We start from the raw sequence: 14,921 nt of genomic DNA, 5'->3' as shown, positions 1-14,921 counted from the left end.
GTATTCTTTCACTAGTGCATCTTTCCTTCATAAAGCATATGGTGCTATATGGCTCAGAACAGGAAGCCAGCAAGTTGGAGTGGAAAATGCTAACCACACACTGAATATAGAAAAACATACACTTTGGAGGTTTTTGTGGTCTCTGAACTTAGTTGTTTGCATGCAGATATTTCATTACCCAAATAGTAAACAACCAAGTTCAGAAAGACTTCATTGTTCAACCCTGAGCTACATATATTTTGTTCTATTGAAATGTACCGTTAAAATTTATACTTACTTTGATAAATGTAAAAGTATCAGTCTTTTTAAAGCATAAAATCCATTACAACATGAATCTGCCATTTTGGGTAGAATTTTCACCACGTCACAAATATTTTTAGCACATTTCTCCTAATATCTACATTTTCTTGACATTTCTGTACCATAATGGATTTTGACATGCTGGTTTACCTAATTAACAACTTTTCTCTCTCTTAACTTAACATACAATACAATAGCAGAGTTGGAAGGGACCTTGGAGGTCTTCTAGCCCAACCTCCTGCCTAGGCAGGAAACCCTATACCATTTCAGACAAATGGCTTCCAGTGTTGGGGCATTCACAACTTCTGGAGTCAAGCTGTTCCACTGATTAATTGTTCTGTCAGGAAATTTCTTCTCAGTTCTAAGTTGCTTCTCTCCTTGATTAATTTCCACCCATTGCTTCTTGTTCTGCCCTCAGGTGCTTTGGAGAATAGTTTGACTCCCTCTTCTTTGTGGCATCCCCTGAGATATTGGAACACTGCTATCATGTCTCCCCTAGCCCTTCTTTTCATTAAACTAGATATGCCCAGTTCCTGCAACCGTTCCTCATATGTTTTAGCCTCCAGTCCCCTAATCATCTTTGTTGCTTTTCTCTGCACTCTTTCTAGAGTCTCCACATCTTTTTTACATCATGGCGACCAAAACTGAATGCAGTATTCCAAGTGTGGCCTTACCAAGGCATTATAAAGGGGTGTACAGACCTTTATGTCCATCATTTCATAAGAGCTCCCCTCTCAAAATAATTAATTTTAATTTCAACTGTATTTTGACATTCAATCTGAAAAATGCAAATTAACTAAGTTTTTATTAAAGGAAATAAAACAAATTTCTCTTATGGATTGGTTTCAGCAAATTCAATGGGCCTTATACCTGAATTGAGGAAAAGGACTGGGCTACATATTCTACTGATTTTATTGATATTGAACTATTTCAATATGTATCCATTATGCATTATTTTAATTTGCAGAGTGGAATTAAAAGTGGATGGACTTTTCATTATAAATTCATAAAACAGATCAAGAGTTTACCAATTACCTTTTAATACCTCACCTATCATTATTTATGAAAATGAAAAATATGAACAGCATGGATATATTATACGAAAATGGCAGGATACTTTTAAAATGCTTTAAAGTGTTTTTTTAAGTGTATGGTGTTTTCCTAGTTGAATTTTTCTCTACTCCTTTTTGAAATTAGTTTGAAATTGAAATTCAGTTCTTAACTCTGAAATCTGTTGTTGCTGTTATGGTCCATGAGTCGATCTAACTCTTGGTGACTCAGTAACAAGTCATTGGTTTTTAGAAATAGCTTGCCAGTTCTTTTTTCCTAGGGCTGAGATAGACAGATTGGACCAGTCACCCAACTAACTTTGGGGCTTAAGTCAAGAAAAAAACTCATGGTGTCCCCCCTCCCCGCTCTTCCAGCCAATGCCTTTAACCACTATCCCAATTTTCAGTTCAGGTTTGTCACATTTATCCCAAGATACAAAATTTAATTACGTCAATTACTTATTGCTGCCTTCAGATTCATATTTCTTTTAGCCTGGCAAAGGGAATGTACCATAACTCTGTACAGTTTGAGAGAGAAATCTAAAAAGCTTACTGAAGTAGACAGGGAATGCATAATTAACATCTTGTAATACAGTCTCAAAATTGACTAAAAGTATTGAGGAACAAATCATCTTTGCTCTCCATATTTAGATAGGATTGCATTTCATTTTCTGTAAGCTTGAAAACTCTGGAAAATTGAACAATAGTCATTGTTTGCTAGGTCTAGTTTTTCCCTTAAGGGAATTATCACTTATCCTCATCCTTAAATAATTTGCTTTCACCTTATCTGGGCATCTCTATTTAAAGAGAGGATAGTATTTTCATACAAATGGATTTGTTACAAACATTAGAAATTCAAAATAAGATTGAATTCTTAAGCTGACCGTCTGCTCTTAAAATGCTGCACAATTTTATTCCATTGCACGATCAGCATTATTATGCATTTATTTTAACTAAAGCATAAAAGGAACATTTGGTATCATTTAGTGATTTTTATTTGAGTTCCTTTTAATAAGTATTTGTTTTCTGTAAATCTAGCATCCCTCCATGGACAGATGTCTACTTCTTCTATTATGTAATACAAGGATTGAAAAAGACTTTGGAGATACCTAGTCCAATCCTTGTGTTGTACAAGAATCCATTCTACTAGCTGCCTCTGACTGACAGCCATCCAGTCTCCAGTGGAGAGCCTACCTTCTTCTGAAGTAGTTGTTCCTTTACTGAAGAGCTCTTATCGTTAAGATATTTTTATGTTGTCCAATTGAAATCTATTTCCTAATTTAAAATCTACCACTTATCATGTCTGCCCAATGCTGCCCATCTTTTGCATGACAGTCCTTGGTCTTCCCTTTTTTTAAAAAAAAATCTTCATGCTCTATGCCTCTACTTGTTCATCTTACAATTTTTCCTCCCAGGTCTTATCCCTTAACTTATTGGTTTTTCGCCTCTATACATATTCCAGTTTGTTAATGTCCTTTCAAAAATGCATGGCCCCAAACTATTCATAGGTGTGGTGAGACCAACACAAAAATGGAGAAATTATTATTTCCCTTGATTCTGACGCTATACTTATTTACACAGCCTAAGATTGCATCGGTTTTTGCAATGATCAAGATACCTATTTTTCTTTCAATGTACTGCTTTCCTATTATCCTGTACCTGCCTTTAATTTTTCCAATCCAAATGTGGAAGCTGACATTTTCCCTTCTTGTTTTCTGCCCATTGTTCCAGAGATTCTTAAATGTTGATATTGTATTCTAAAATAGGGCTTTTCAATCCAAGACTAAGGGGAGGAAAACTTCCTTCAAAAAGGACTAAGAGTTGAAAAAAAAAATCACTAAACTTCAAACACATTCAGTCACCCACTGCTGCTTGATTCTACAGTACTCTTCCGCTCTCACTGAATACACATTACCAGTGTTTGTATGTGCCCCATGAAGAAGGCAACTGGCTGCCTTTCCCTTACTGGGTGCATTCACACAAAACCTACCTCATTTTTAATGTGGCAAGAGCAATCATGGTGGGCCCTTTCCTCCTTCCACACTGCCGACATATTTTTGCGTATGTGCATGCATGTCCCCAACGCAAGGTGATATCGTGATCACACCTTCTTTGAAGTAAACCCCTTTGATCTATGTGCAATAATACAAAAATTTAGAATTGCACTGCTTAGCTGCAGTGCATGTGTTCCCCAAATGCTTTTGGAGTGGGACTTTCTTTGGAGTAAAGAAAAAAAATATTGTGTTTGCAAAGGCCAGTGGGCAGGAGAAAGGTAGGTGCTTAAGTGACTTCAACCAGACATTCACAATGGGGAAAAAATCCATGCCCTGAACATGGATTAGAAAATAGAAAATAGAAAAAAATAAGAACAGAAAAGGTAAGACAAAATCCAATACTGTTGTTACTGCTGCTGCTTATGAAATAGTTTTTGAGAAATTAAATTTGTCTGATTTCATTTTAAAACAACATTTCCTTGTGTAGAACTTATAAAGTTCAGGATAGAGCTTTTAAAATAATATCTTGTAATTGCCAGTGGAGCTTGAAATATCGTATGTCACTTTTAACAACGTGCTTTTGTGAGACAATCTTCCCTTTATATGCAGAAACAAAAACAAGTATAGATATAAGCTAAATATAGATCATCTTTGCTTACAACTAGCAGCAATTGTTCTAAATGCTGAACTTTTAACCAAGGAAAAGCAATCACATACCAGCACTGAACATAAATTTATAACCATCCAAGTAATTATAAAATTAAAATTGTATTTTTATACATTGGAAATATTATACTGCATCTATTATAAATAGTTTACTTCTATTACCTATTTAGGTTTTTTTATTTTTTAAATTTCTATGACCTGAAATAGTTAAACTTCTGATAAACTATGCCTGTTAGATTCCCAACTACAGTTACAGTTTGTAAATTTGATAATTGCATACTCTTAATTCCTCATTTTTTAAAGAATTCATTAATATGATGCCACAAAGTAACCTTCATGAGAAGCATTTTTTTAATAATATCAAGATCCTTTAAGTATATTCTGGTGCAAAAGATTTTAAATCACACTAAAACACAGGTGTGTGTGTGTGTGTGTGTGTGTACACACACCATATACATACTATTTATTATGCAGTATGGAGCTGATTCAATAGTTTTGACTGTTATACTCTAAACTAAATGTATTAGATCCAAATTTGCATTGATAGGGTTAAAACTCTCTCTAGGCACTACATCTGTAACCCAAGATTATAATCTGTATGTCACCATACATATCTGCTACAGAATCTGAGTCAAAAATTCTAATTCATCTGTAATAAATCAACTAGCAGAACCAGAATTAATGGTGCTCACCACTAGCAAGGACTATTAACTCTAAGAGGAATATGGTAGAGAAAACCATAATCTCTGCTCTACTGGGTTATTTCTTGAAGCACAGCAAGTTCTTGAAAAAGGCCATCTGTGCTGATAAAGAAAATGCTAAGAAAACCATCCTCTGGTACTTTGGTGCCCGGGATTCACAACCTTCTCAGTGCCAATGGTGCCCGTTGGCCTTTGCACTGTCCCCAGGGGCTGCACATTAAACAATAATGGACAAAGCCAAGACAAAAACTGAATTTGGTTTCACGTACATTTAGAACAGTCAGGGATATTTAATAAATTGAGCTTCTTGTTTTAATTTTTAAAATTACAATTTGGTAATAACTTTGGGAGATCGCCATAAATGGCACCTAAGGGCCTGGGATAATTCTGTTTCACTGTTTGCAAACCGGTTTCGGGTTTCAAGTTGACTGTTTATTTACCATGTTTTTCTGCATTACGCTAAAACACAGTGATCCTCTTCTTACTAAATGTTAACAGCACATCTTTTATGATTCTTTTAGCACCTCAAAGAACAGTAAAGCAAGGGATAAAAAACTAATTTTATATAAGAAGATTGATTCTGTAGAGGTTCTGCTTCTTGTCTCGTTTCAGAAACTCAGGACTCATTAATCTGATCATTTTTATCTTGGTTTCCCAGCAGGAAAGTTGCATGAGGACAAGCAAGCTGGCCCATGAATAGTCACCATTGTTATATCATCCGATATGTGCTTCAAGGGTCAGATATAAACTTCCATGAATGAAAAATATATATTTTAATGTAACAATATATCATATAACAGCTAATTAATTGAATAGTTTTAGCTGAAATAATTGGAAGCAGAGGAGGGAGGGAGGGAGGGAGGGAGGGAGGAAAAGGATTTTTCAGTTGTTTAGTTACAGTTTGGAAAATGTTCTGTATGTGTACAATACTCACATATAGATGGAGTTCCAGAAAACAGTGTGTAGATAAAACAAGCATAATTTTTTCCTCCAGAAAAACAGCACGTTAGCGTCCAAATAACAGATGATGTAATTCTCTTTTGTCTATGGAACTCAAAGTAAGCATCTTCCTTAAATGGTGTGTGTGTATTCAAACATAGGGAAGGATCTTTATTACTTTTTCAATCCTAAGAGTCAGTTTCAGATATACAGACGAAATAAGCATGCTTTTTCCTCAACCGAGTCAGATGCTTTATGCAACCATACATGGAAAATAAAAATGTATGCATCTAAGAAGTTATTAATACTTTGAAAGACAGCCACTGGAAGGGCAGTTAGCAAAACTGAAATAGATGGAGGAAAGATTTATTCAGAGAGGAACTTACAAGTGAATTCCAATGAGTTTAGTGTGGCTTATTTCCAAGTAAATGGGCCTAAGGTTGTAGTTTTAAAGACCTTATAAGAAAGACTAGGTTTAACCATGGTGAAAATGTACAGCTGCATACTGATTGTATTTAAAACGTAGGTTTTCTGTTTAATGATTATCCAATTTTCCAAACAATGTTGAACTGTTCTGAACTTATTCTTGTACGCTACAGCTATAACTTAAATTATACATTTAAGGCCTGACAACTATCTTGTTTAGTACAGGGGATCTGATCACAGCTTTAAAACAAACAAACATTTTTTTCTTGTTATGAGAGATGACTCAGTTACCCCAACCCATGTTACATATCAAATTGATTTGCATTTTAAAAGGACTTAATCACAGTTCATACAAATCAAGTTCAATAAGTTGAAATGCTTCTGCAGGTGGAGAGGCACAGCTGCACTGCTTTACCTCAATATCCAATTACTGTAGAAGGAAAAAATCCCCCACATTCTGCCATGTACTGAATAAAATGCGCATCCTAAAATAAATCATGAATTTTTTTTAGTCTATCCCACAGTACAACAGGTGGTGTATGATCTACTTGTCACTTTAACCAAAGCACAACTGGTTTACTTACTGTGTCACTCGCTTCCATGTTTCTAGTTTGCACTTACTAAGACGATGATAAGCAACCTAGGACTTCATAAATTTTGGACTATAGCTCCTATAATCATTTTAAGATGGCCATGTTGACTGTGCCTGATAGGGAAGTGAGATTCAAAAGAACTGGAGGTCTCAGATTGCTTATCTATACCTAGGAAATAGGAAAGGACATGGTAAGCCTACTCTGCACTCAAGATTGACCTTAGAAAAGAGGCCCCACCATAATTCTGCAAAAAAAACTAATCACCTCCCCCGCTTTCCCTTTCTTTCTTTTCCCCCAACTCAGCTTAGAGCTTTGTCCTTGTTTTACTGTGCCAGTAGTTCAGCAACATTTGTCACTTCTAAAAAAAATATCAGTCTTTCTTCATTCTGCTTCCTTAACATGAAATCCAAATACTTTTGCTCTTTCTCCTATCTACCCCTTACTTACTTACCAAATGCAGGATCAATTTTATTAAATTAATCCCATCTGCTCAGCCAAAGGAAATCTGACAGGGAGACATGAGCTTATTAATCACCATGTAGTTCTATATATTAAGAATGATTGTGGGAGAGTTACCAAGATCTCATCCCCCCCCCCCATTACTGTAGCCATACAGGGGGGAAAAGTGAGTATGTGCAAAAGGTGCCTGAGCAAAAAACATATAAGTGATGGGGGTACTTATGTAAATGTAAACTGAATTTAGGGAATTGTCATTATTCTTGTCTATACATCTAACAGATTTTCACTCTAATATCACCTGCTTTTAACATTAATTGACCCGGATGATAACATCTAATTTTCTATGAGAACTGAGATAAAAGATTATCCCACAATGTGCTGTAAGTTGGATATCCAGGAATAATTTTGGTAGGTGTGTATACATACACAGACAGCCATATGTATGCATGTATTTTAAAAACCGAATGTCTAATCCTAACAGAGATGTGCTGGAGAGAGAAAAAGTTCTAAACTATTTATTCAAAAATGTTCTATGTGGTTATTTTAAATATATTGCTTTTTCTCCTTAGGAAAAATAACTGAAATAACTGGTTCCTCTTCATGCAAGGATATATTGGTATGAAACAACTTTTCCATTGGGAAGATTCAAAGGTTCTCACACTACAGGAAGTCTAGCAGCTCTTAGTATTTTTCTTACAAATTCCAGTGGCCTTTTGAGTCAAAAGCTATACTCAAGAGGAGAAACATAAATGTGAATCTCTTGTGTTATAGCTAACAAAACTACAACCGATTCTTCTTCTGTATCTGAAATTCTGTTAGATTAATAGTACTGTAAAAGTGATTCAAGGCTGTTCCCCAACTCATGCCATTCATCATTTAAAACCTAGCAAATCTTCAGTCCTTCTACTATGTGGTAGAGTTTCATGATGAGTCATGAAAATCTACCACATAATAGAAAACAATGAGGAATCTCTTTCTCCACATATTTCAAGACTGTCCCATGAAAGTTGGCTGCAGTTGACAAATTATTCTCCAGCAACCTATAATCTCCCTCTCAAACCCTGCCAGCACAATACAATAGAGGCTAAAAATAAATGGTTCTACACAGTTAAGAGCCACTTGTAAGTGAACAGAACTGATCGTGCTTACTTTGTTGTCAGAAAACCAGGACACTCTTGCTATCAATTAACCACTTGGGGTATGCAGAGCCCTAACAAGGCAAGTTACCAAAAGCCTGAAATGCTAAGTTCTAACTTTCACTTCTTTACCATCCTTTCATTTCTTGATCAAAGACTCATGTGAACTACACTAATTTGCTTAGAAATTAAACACAAAATGGGGAATGCAATTCAGCAACTCATCCAAGAACACTGTAGGCAGTTAATGATTAATTAGCATTATAATAGGAATAGGATAATTTTCATAGAAGCAGCTTGTTTTAAGACTGTATTGGTTCAATGACTGAAATCGTTAGGAAGATGCCAGGTCTCTAGTTACAAGTATTGGCCAAAAGTTTTCCACTGGGCTTGGTGAAGCTACTTTTATGAAACATGTAGTCAAAGTCAGACCCAAAGAGATGCTTCAAAGGCAGTCCCAAATCATGTTACCTTTGTTCCCTGGCCTTAGCAAGACTTAGAAAAAAGCCCCTGAATGCATACATCTAAAGCTCACAAAGTGAGGGAAAAAGGCACGAGCTGCTGAGGCAATGCTTTTGAAATGACTCTGAAGTTCTATTTTGGAGGGTAACTTTGGGTCCTGAAGAGAACAAAGCACAAAGATTCTTCAGGTTTGGTTTCTAGGTGAAAGGTCAGAGGCTTAAGATGGGCCCTGAATTAGATGAATGGATTTTTAAGTAAATCATACATGAATGAGATGGAAAACAGTACATTATGGTAAAAAAAAAAAGCAACCCTCAAGTAATTGGGAAAGAACCTATTTTGTTGAAAGGAGCACTTTGATTGGTCTTTAACTTCTGTGGTTCATAAATGTCACATACCCGTTGAGTAACTGATACCACAAGCTTTCGTAAAACATCCACATACCGGTAGTTAAAATCAATAGTTCACTGTGTCTTGCAACAAGAATGAACTGACCCACCTGCCCAAAAAACCTAGCATGAAAACTGGAGATGACCATGCAGAAGACGTTGCACCGTGTTTGTCCCACTGCCACTCCTCTTTTTTAGAAAAATAAGTTAGGTGGATCACTGATTTAACTTGCGTTTCTCTCTTTATCCTCTGAGGAATCATTTAGCACATCATACAAAGTTTATTAACTCCTCAAGCCAGAATGCTTTAACATCTACTAAAATAGAAGAATTGCTTTGGAGTAATAATTGTCTAAAATTGGAGATTTTTATGTGCATTATTCTACTCCACAAATAGAACCCAGTAAAAAAATATGAGAAAATCCAAACAGTATCTTCATTCGGAATATCCCAGCGTTTCTGGGTTATAAATCACAAGGACAAATATGTTATTTTATATGGGATTATGAAAATAGGATTACCGAATGGCTAATCATTTACTTCTTAAATTACTTGAAGTATATTTTGTGTACTGGAGACCCTCATAACCCTATAGAGAAAATACAGTAGAAGAATGTCACTCAAATGACAAATTGTAACTGATACGTAAATAACTTGGACTAAGCTTCACATATCTTTTGAATGCAATACCACCCAATTAAAATACCTATTTCAATGCCAAAACACAGGGCTCACTGTTTCATTTCACTGAACTAAAAGAGAAAAACAGAAAGAGAATTATCAAACCTTACTCATCTGAGTTGCTTTTACTTATGCATATAACAAGTCCTATTCTCTGAGTAGGAGGCTGAATGATTAATAACCAGTTCTTCTCTTATTGCTGAAATATACAGGCACTTGGGTGGGTTTGGGAACTGTTACTCAAGAGCAAGATTTCAACCTACTGCTTTAGTTTAGTGCAAATGATAAAGGATCAAGGTTTCTTTTGCTAAGAGATTGTTTGGGACAAGGACATTTCTATTATTTCATGGACTGTTGAACAAACAACCGTGGAACTGAATGAACAATGTATTTATCACAGACAACAAATGCATTGTTAAACAGTGCTCACCTTGGAGCAGCAGCTGGCTTCCAGTACCTGCAGAAAAGATACTGCCCATCAGCATTGACCAAGTGAGGAAGCTCCTGATATGGGATTTTCTGGGGAGAGGACCTTGGGGAATTTTCTTCTGGCATTCTGGCAGAGTGACCTGCAAAACATGCAAAGAAATCAAGACATGCTTTTGAACAGAACAGGTGGAAGGACTGCTATTGGAAGATTCTGCTTAGTAGGAGAGGAGTTAACCCATAACTTAACCTGTTTTACTTTTCAAAGATACAGAAAATCCAGGCAGCTGCTTTTCAGATGGAAGACTCACTGTGTGAGGCAAAGAACTATGAGGAAAAGATTCTCAAGGGGGGGGGGGGGGAAGCAAGGGAAAAAAACACACCTTACCACACAGGTTTCTTACTGCCTTTTAGCCTCCTTCCCACCTATGTTTATTTACCATCCTTAAAGGAGATCTCACAGATTTTTTAAAAAAACTGCATTTCTTCAAAGCAGCAATGCACTGCAAATTGGGATGCTCCTGGACGGTTCCAAGAAGCCAGCTGCATAAAAGATTCATCATCTCTCTTTTTAAAAAAAACATATCAAAAGATGAGCACGAGACACCCTGTAATGAGGTGGCTGCCACTGTCTTGTTGCTATGATCCTTTCTGACATCTGGGGGGGGGGGGGTTGAAACGCGGGGAATGTTTTTCCCCCCTACAAATATGCCCACACGCACACAAAGAATAGTCGTTAACAAACCTGATTTCATCCTGTGCACGGTTTTGCATTCCAAAGAGAAGCCGGCATTATAAGTCAAATGCAGTCAGATAGAGCGCGCGTGCATGTTGACGGCGAACTGCAGAAGCGCCCTAACAAGCCAGCACCCCTAGCGCCTAGAAGCAATCCTTCGCCGTTGCAAAAAAAAAAAAGGCAGCCAAAGCTTCGCCGCTGCCAACAGCAAGGCTCTGATCTCCACCACCACCACCACCCCTTCTTCCCCAAGCTCTTTGGGCTGCCGCCTCGGATCGCCTTTCGCTCTGCGCTTTCTTTCTCTCCCGAGCCGCCGTTTGAAGAGGAAACTAGTCTTAATCAATGTAACCGCTTCTTGTTCATTTCACCACTCCCTCCCCTTCATCTCCAGCAAATCGGGTATGTGGGCTGGAAGAGGAAGGTTGTGGGGGGGGGGGGGGTGTTTGCCTGTGAAAGAGCTGGGAAAGCAATAGTCCGATTCCTAGCAGCGGCTTACAGGCAAATACACCCAGACTTATCAAAGGCACCTTGAACGCACTAAGCGGAGAGGCAGTTGAACGGAAACTTCCCAGGCGGGGCTGGCTGCAGGTTGCTTTCAAACTAAATGCAAGTAGCAGAGCCCGAACGGTAAGGAACGGGAGGAGGGATTTCTCTCCCCCCACCCCACCGGCAAAATATCTGTGTATCCTTCAACTACCTTGCAGAAGGGGTTGTGCGAAAATATCCCGGTTTGAAATCCAAGAAGAACCGAGTGTTTATTTAAAAAAAAAAAAAAAACAAGGCTGTGCTTGGGATTCAGGTCTGCGCGCTCCGCGCACAAAACGGTGCTCGCGGGCTTTGAAAAGGAGCAGCCAGCCAAAGCTCTGGCCGCCCGCGACCCGCGCAAGCAAAAGGAAACGCGAGCCGTGCCCAATGGAAGCGCACGCTGCCTGCTCTGGGGCTGGGGCAATGGAGGCAAGCCGGGAGGAGGGGAGGGCTTGGTGACCAGGTGCTGGGAGGAGTTGCGCTTGCCGCCCCTGCTAGAGCTGGTGCTGCCAGGCGCCGAAAGCGCTCCTTCATTCACACGCCTGTGTATGAGAAGCCCTGGAGGTTTTATTCTATAGCGCAAGCAAATAAAAATAATAAAAAGACATGTTTTCCTGTCAGGGAGGGCAGGAGCGCCGAAAGGGAGGAGGAGCGGCAGCGGGAGGCGCTCCTCAGCGGCTCTCACTTGTGGCCGCGCTGACCTTTCTCGCACGCCAAACTCGCGGCCAGATGGTTTCCTTAGATGCAAGGGTGGGTCTCTCTTTTTTGGGCCCTGGTAGCGCGGGCTCCGGTTCTGAGAGGGACTGACGTTCGTGCAACAGCGTCGATGCGCGCCTCTGGAGGAGTTGAAGGAGCTCGGTGCGCGCTGCTGCTGCTGCTGGTTGGCTCCCGGTGCTTCGTTTGGGAATGGATCCTGGGAAGCGAACAGCTGCCCTCCGTCCCCAGCCACATAAAGCCAGACGCCTTGTAGCTTCTCTGCCCAGGAGGACAAGTGCCGAACCATTTGGGGGGGAGGGGCCTTCACTCGTTCATTACTAAACATTTTCTTTCAGATTTTTATCCTGCTCTTATATATATATATAATTGGTCAACCTGCCAATATAGGTAGTCTTCGACTCACAACCATTTGTTTAGTGACTTACAACGGCCCTGAAAAAGTGACTTTGGACCTTATCTCACAACTGTTGCAGCGGACCCATGGTCAACTGATCAAAATTTGGCCACTTGGCAACTGGTTCATATTTTTGACAGTTGCAGTGTCTCAGTGATCACCTTTTGCGATCTTCTGACCAGCAACATCAATGGAGAAGCCAGATTCACTTAACAACCATGTTACTAATTTAACAACTTCAGTGATTCGCTTAACGACTGTGCCAAGAAAGATCATGAAATGGGGCAACACTCAGTTAACATCTGTCTTGCTTAGCAACAATTTTTCGGCATAATTGTGGGTTGTAAATCCGGAGCTACTTGTATTCTTTCCTCCTCCTATTTTCCCCACAACCCTATGAGGTTGAGTTGGGCTGAAAATAAATATTATTTTGCTGGCAATTTATACAATATCTGGGCCATCCCCACCCCTGTGGAAATATTTTCCCCCAACAAGATAGATGTAAAGACCCCAGCGCCCACTGTGTGACACTATAAGTTGCTAGTGCAGAAGAAAGATCATAACATTTAAGGATGAGTGGAGTGTTGAATCTAAGATTAAAAGTTTAAGAATGTGAAAACCCTATTTGTTTCAAGACGTGAACATCGTCTCCATCTTTGTGAAAGAAGAATTTCTGGAAAATTACACAAAATTACCTGAAATTTTTATTTCACAACTGAGAAGATGTTCTCAGAAAGAGGGTGTTCACAAAGGTAATATATCTATACAATTGATGACACAATTGAGGTTTTATCACAGAATTGTGTATTCAGACATTACTTGGCAATCAAAATGGTAAAAGAACTCGAGCAAGATCCCTTTAAGAAAAGATAGCACAGACTGGGGATCTTTCACTTATTAAAAAAGGAAAAACAAATTAGAATATAATAAAAAGATATAAAATTAGGCATAGTTTTAAAAAATCAGCTAGGGGATCTTCTTTCTCCCATAATTATATAACAAGGCTCAGCTATTAAACTGAGGTGGGATGGGAGTAATAGCAATTCACTCAAGTGAATTCTCTGTGACAGTACAAGATGTTATCATGGCAATGAACCTGTTTAACCTTCTGGGAAGATTAAACTAATTCATAGAGAATAAGTCTATTGATGCCAGCCTTGTAAGTTGCTTGGATCTTCAGTCTCAGAGGCAGCAGGCCTCTCAATATGGGATTTGAAGAACATAAGGTAGGTTCTTCTAACCTCATCCTGTTTGCAGTCTTCCCACTGACATCCAGTTAATACAGAATATTGTTTCTATTACATAAGGTAAAGGTTTCCCTTGCACATATGTGCTAGTTTCTGACTCTAGGGACGATGCTCATCTCCGTTTCAAAGCCAAAGAGCCAGTGCTGTCCGACGACATCTCCCGTGATCATGTGGCAGGCATGACTAAATGCCGAAGGTGCATGGAACGCTGTTAGCTTCCCACCAAAGGTGGTCCCTATTTTTCTACTTGCATTTATACATGTTTTCAAACTGCTAAGTTGGCAGAAGCTGAGACAAGTAACAGGAGCTCACTCTATTACACGGCGCTAGGGATTCGAACAGCCGAACTGCCGACCTTTCTGATCGACAAGCTCACTGTCTTAGCCACTGAGCCACTGTGTCCCTCTTCTAATACATACTGTACTTAATATTCAGCACAACTCACTATTAAATACAAGGTATATCCAATTGGATTGTATGTCACAGAATGGGCTGATTATGCCCAGCAAAAAATAAATAGTGGTCCAATAACAGTTTTACATGTTTGAAATAACGAAAAAATAAATAATTAAACTTGATCATCGTGCTGTTAAGGAGGTGGTAGGGGGTACTGTAACACTTTACATGTGGCTTTTAGCTAGTCCAAAGTTCTGTTATGGAGATTCACTACTGAGACAACTCTGCCAGTCAAAAATAAAACTTATCTTAAACTCATTGTGTTGATTATCATTAGGCTTCTGCAGCCAATTCAAAGTGTTGTTTTTAAGCTTTAAAATCCTACATGGTGCAGCACCAAGTTATATCAAGCAATACTTTGCTAGAATTTGAAGGCTTATTGTTCTTGGAAATTTTAATCTCCCATCCTAACTAATTTTGAGCTGGGGAGTGGGTGCAACTCCAGAGTTCAGGTCCACCTGTATAATTATGGACCTGACCTAACAGCTGGGGACATACATAGTAGATTTCACATTAATCGCAACCCCTGGGAAGGGATAGGGAGAGCCTAATGCCATCTGGAAGACAGTTGTCGTTTTCAGAGGCATGCTCCAAGATAATATGATATAAAGACTTTTTAATAAGG

The 14,921-nt window shown here is 38.7% G+C and overlaps 1 protein-coding gene across 3 annotated transcripts in view; it reads right to left on the bottom strand.

Annotated features, from left to right (window-relative positions):
* Positions 1-11,786, bottom strand: part of MGLL (monoglyceride lipase) — a 99,046-nt gene extending 87,260 nt beyond the window's left edge. The window contains exons 1-3 of one of the 3 annotated variants that reach the window (XM_081939513.1): positions 11,655-11,760; positions 10,967-10,977; positions 10,226-10,364 (exon numbers count right to left, since the gene is read on the bottom strand). In XM_081939513.1, coding sequence (XP_081795639.1) covers positions 10,226-10,364; positions 10,967-10,976 — 149 coding nt within the window. In that variant the 5' untranslated portion in view covers position 10,977; positions 11,655-11,760. The other 2 variants (XM_081939514.1, XM_081939515.1) reach the window with 2 other exon arrangements.
* Between the last annotated feature and the right edge of the window lie 3,135 nt (positions 11,787-14,921).

The sequence above is a fragment of the Natrix helvetica genome, assembly GCF_964273705.1.
Source record: "Natrix helvetica genome assembly, chromosome: 1".
Classification (NCBI taxonomy): Eukaryota; Metazoa; Chordata; class Lepidosauria; order Squamata; family Natricidae; genus Natrix; species Natrix helvetica.
Note: the sequence above shows the minus strand (reverse complement) of the source record. Positions and strands in the feature narration are given on the sequence as shown.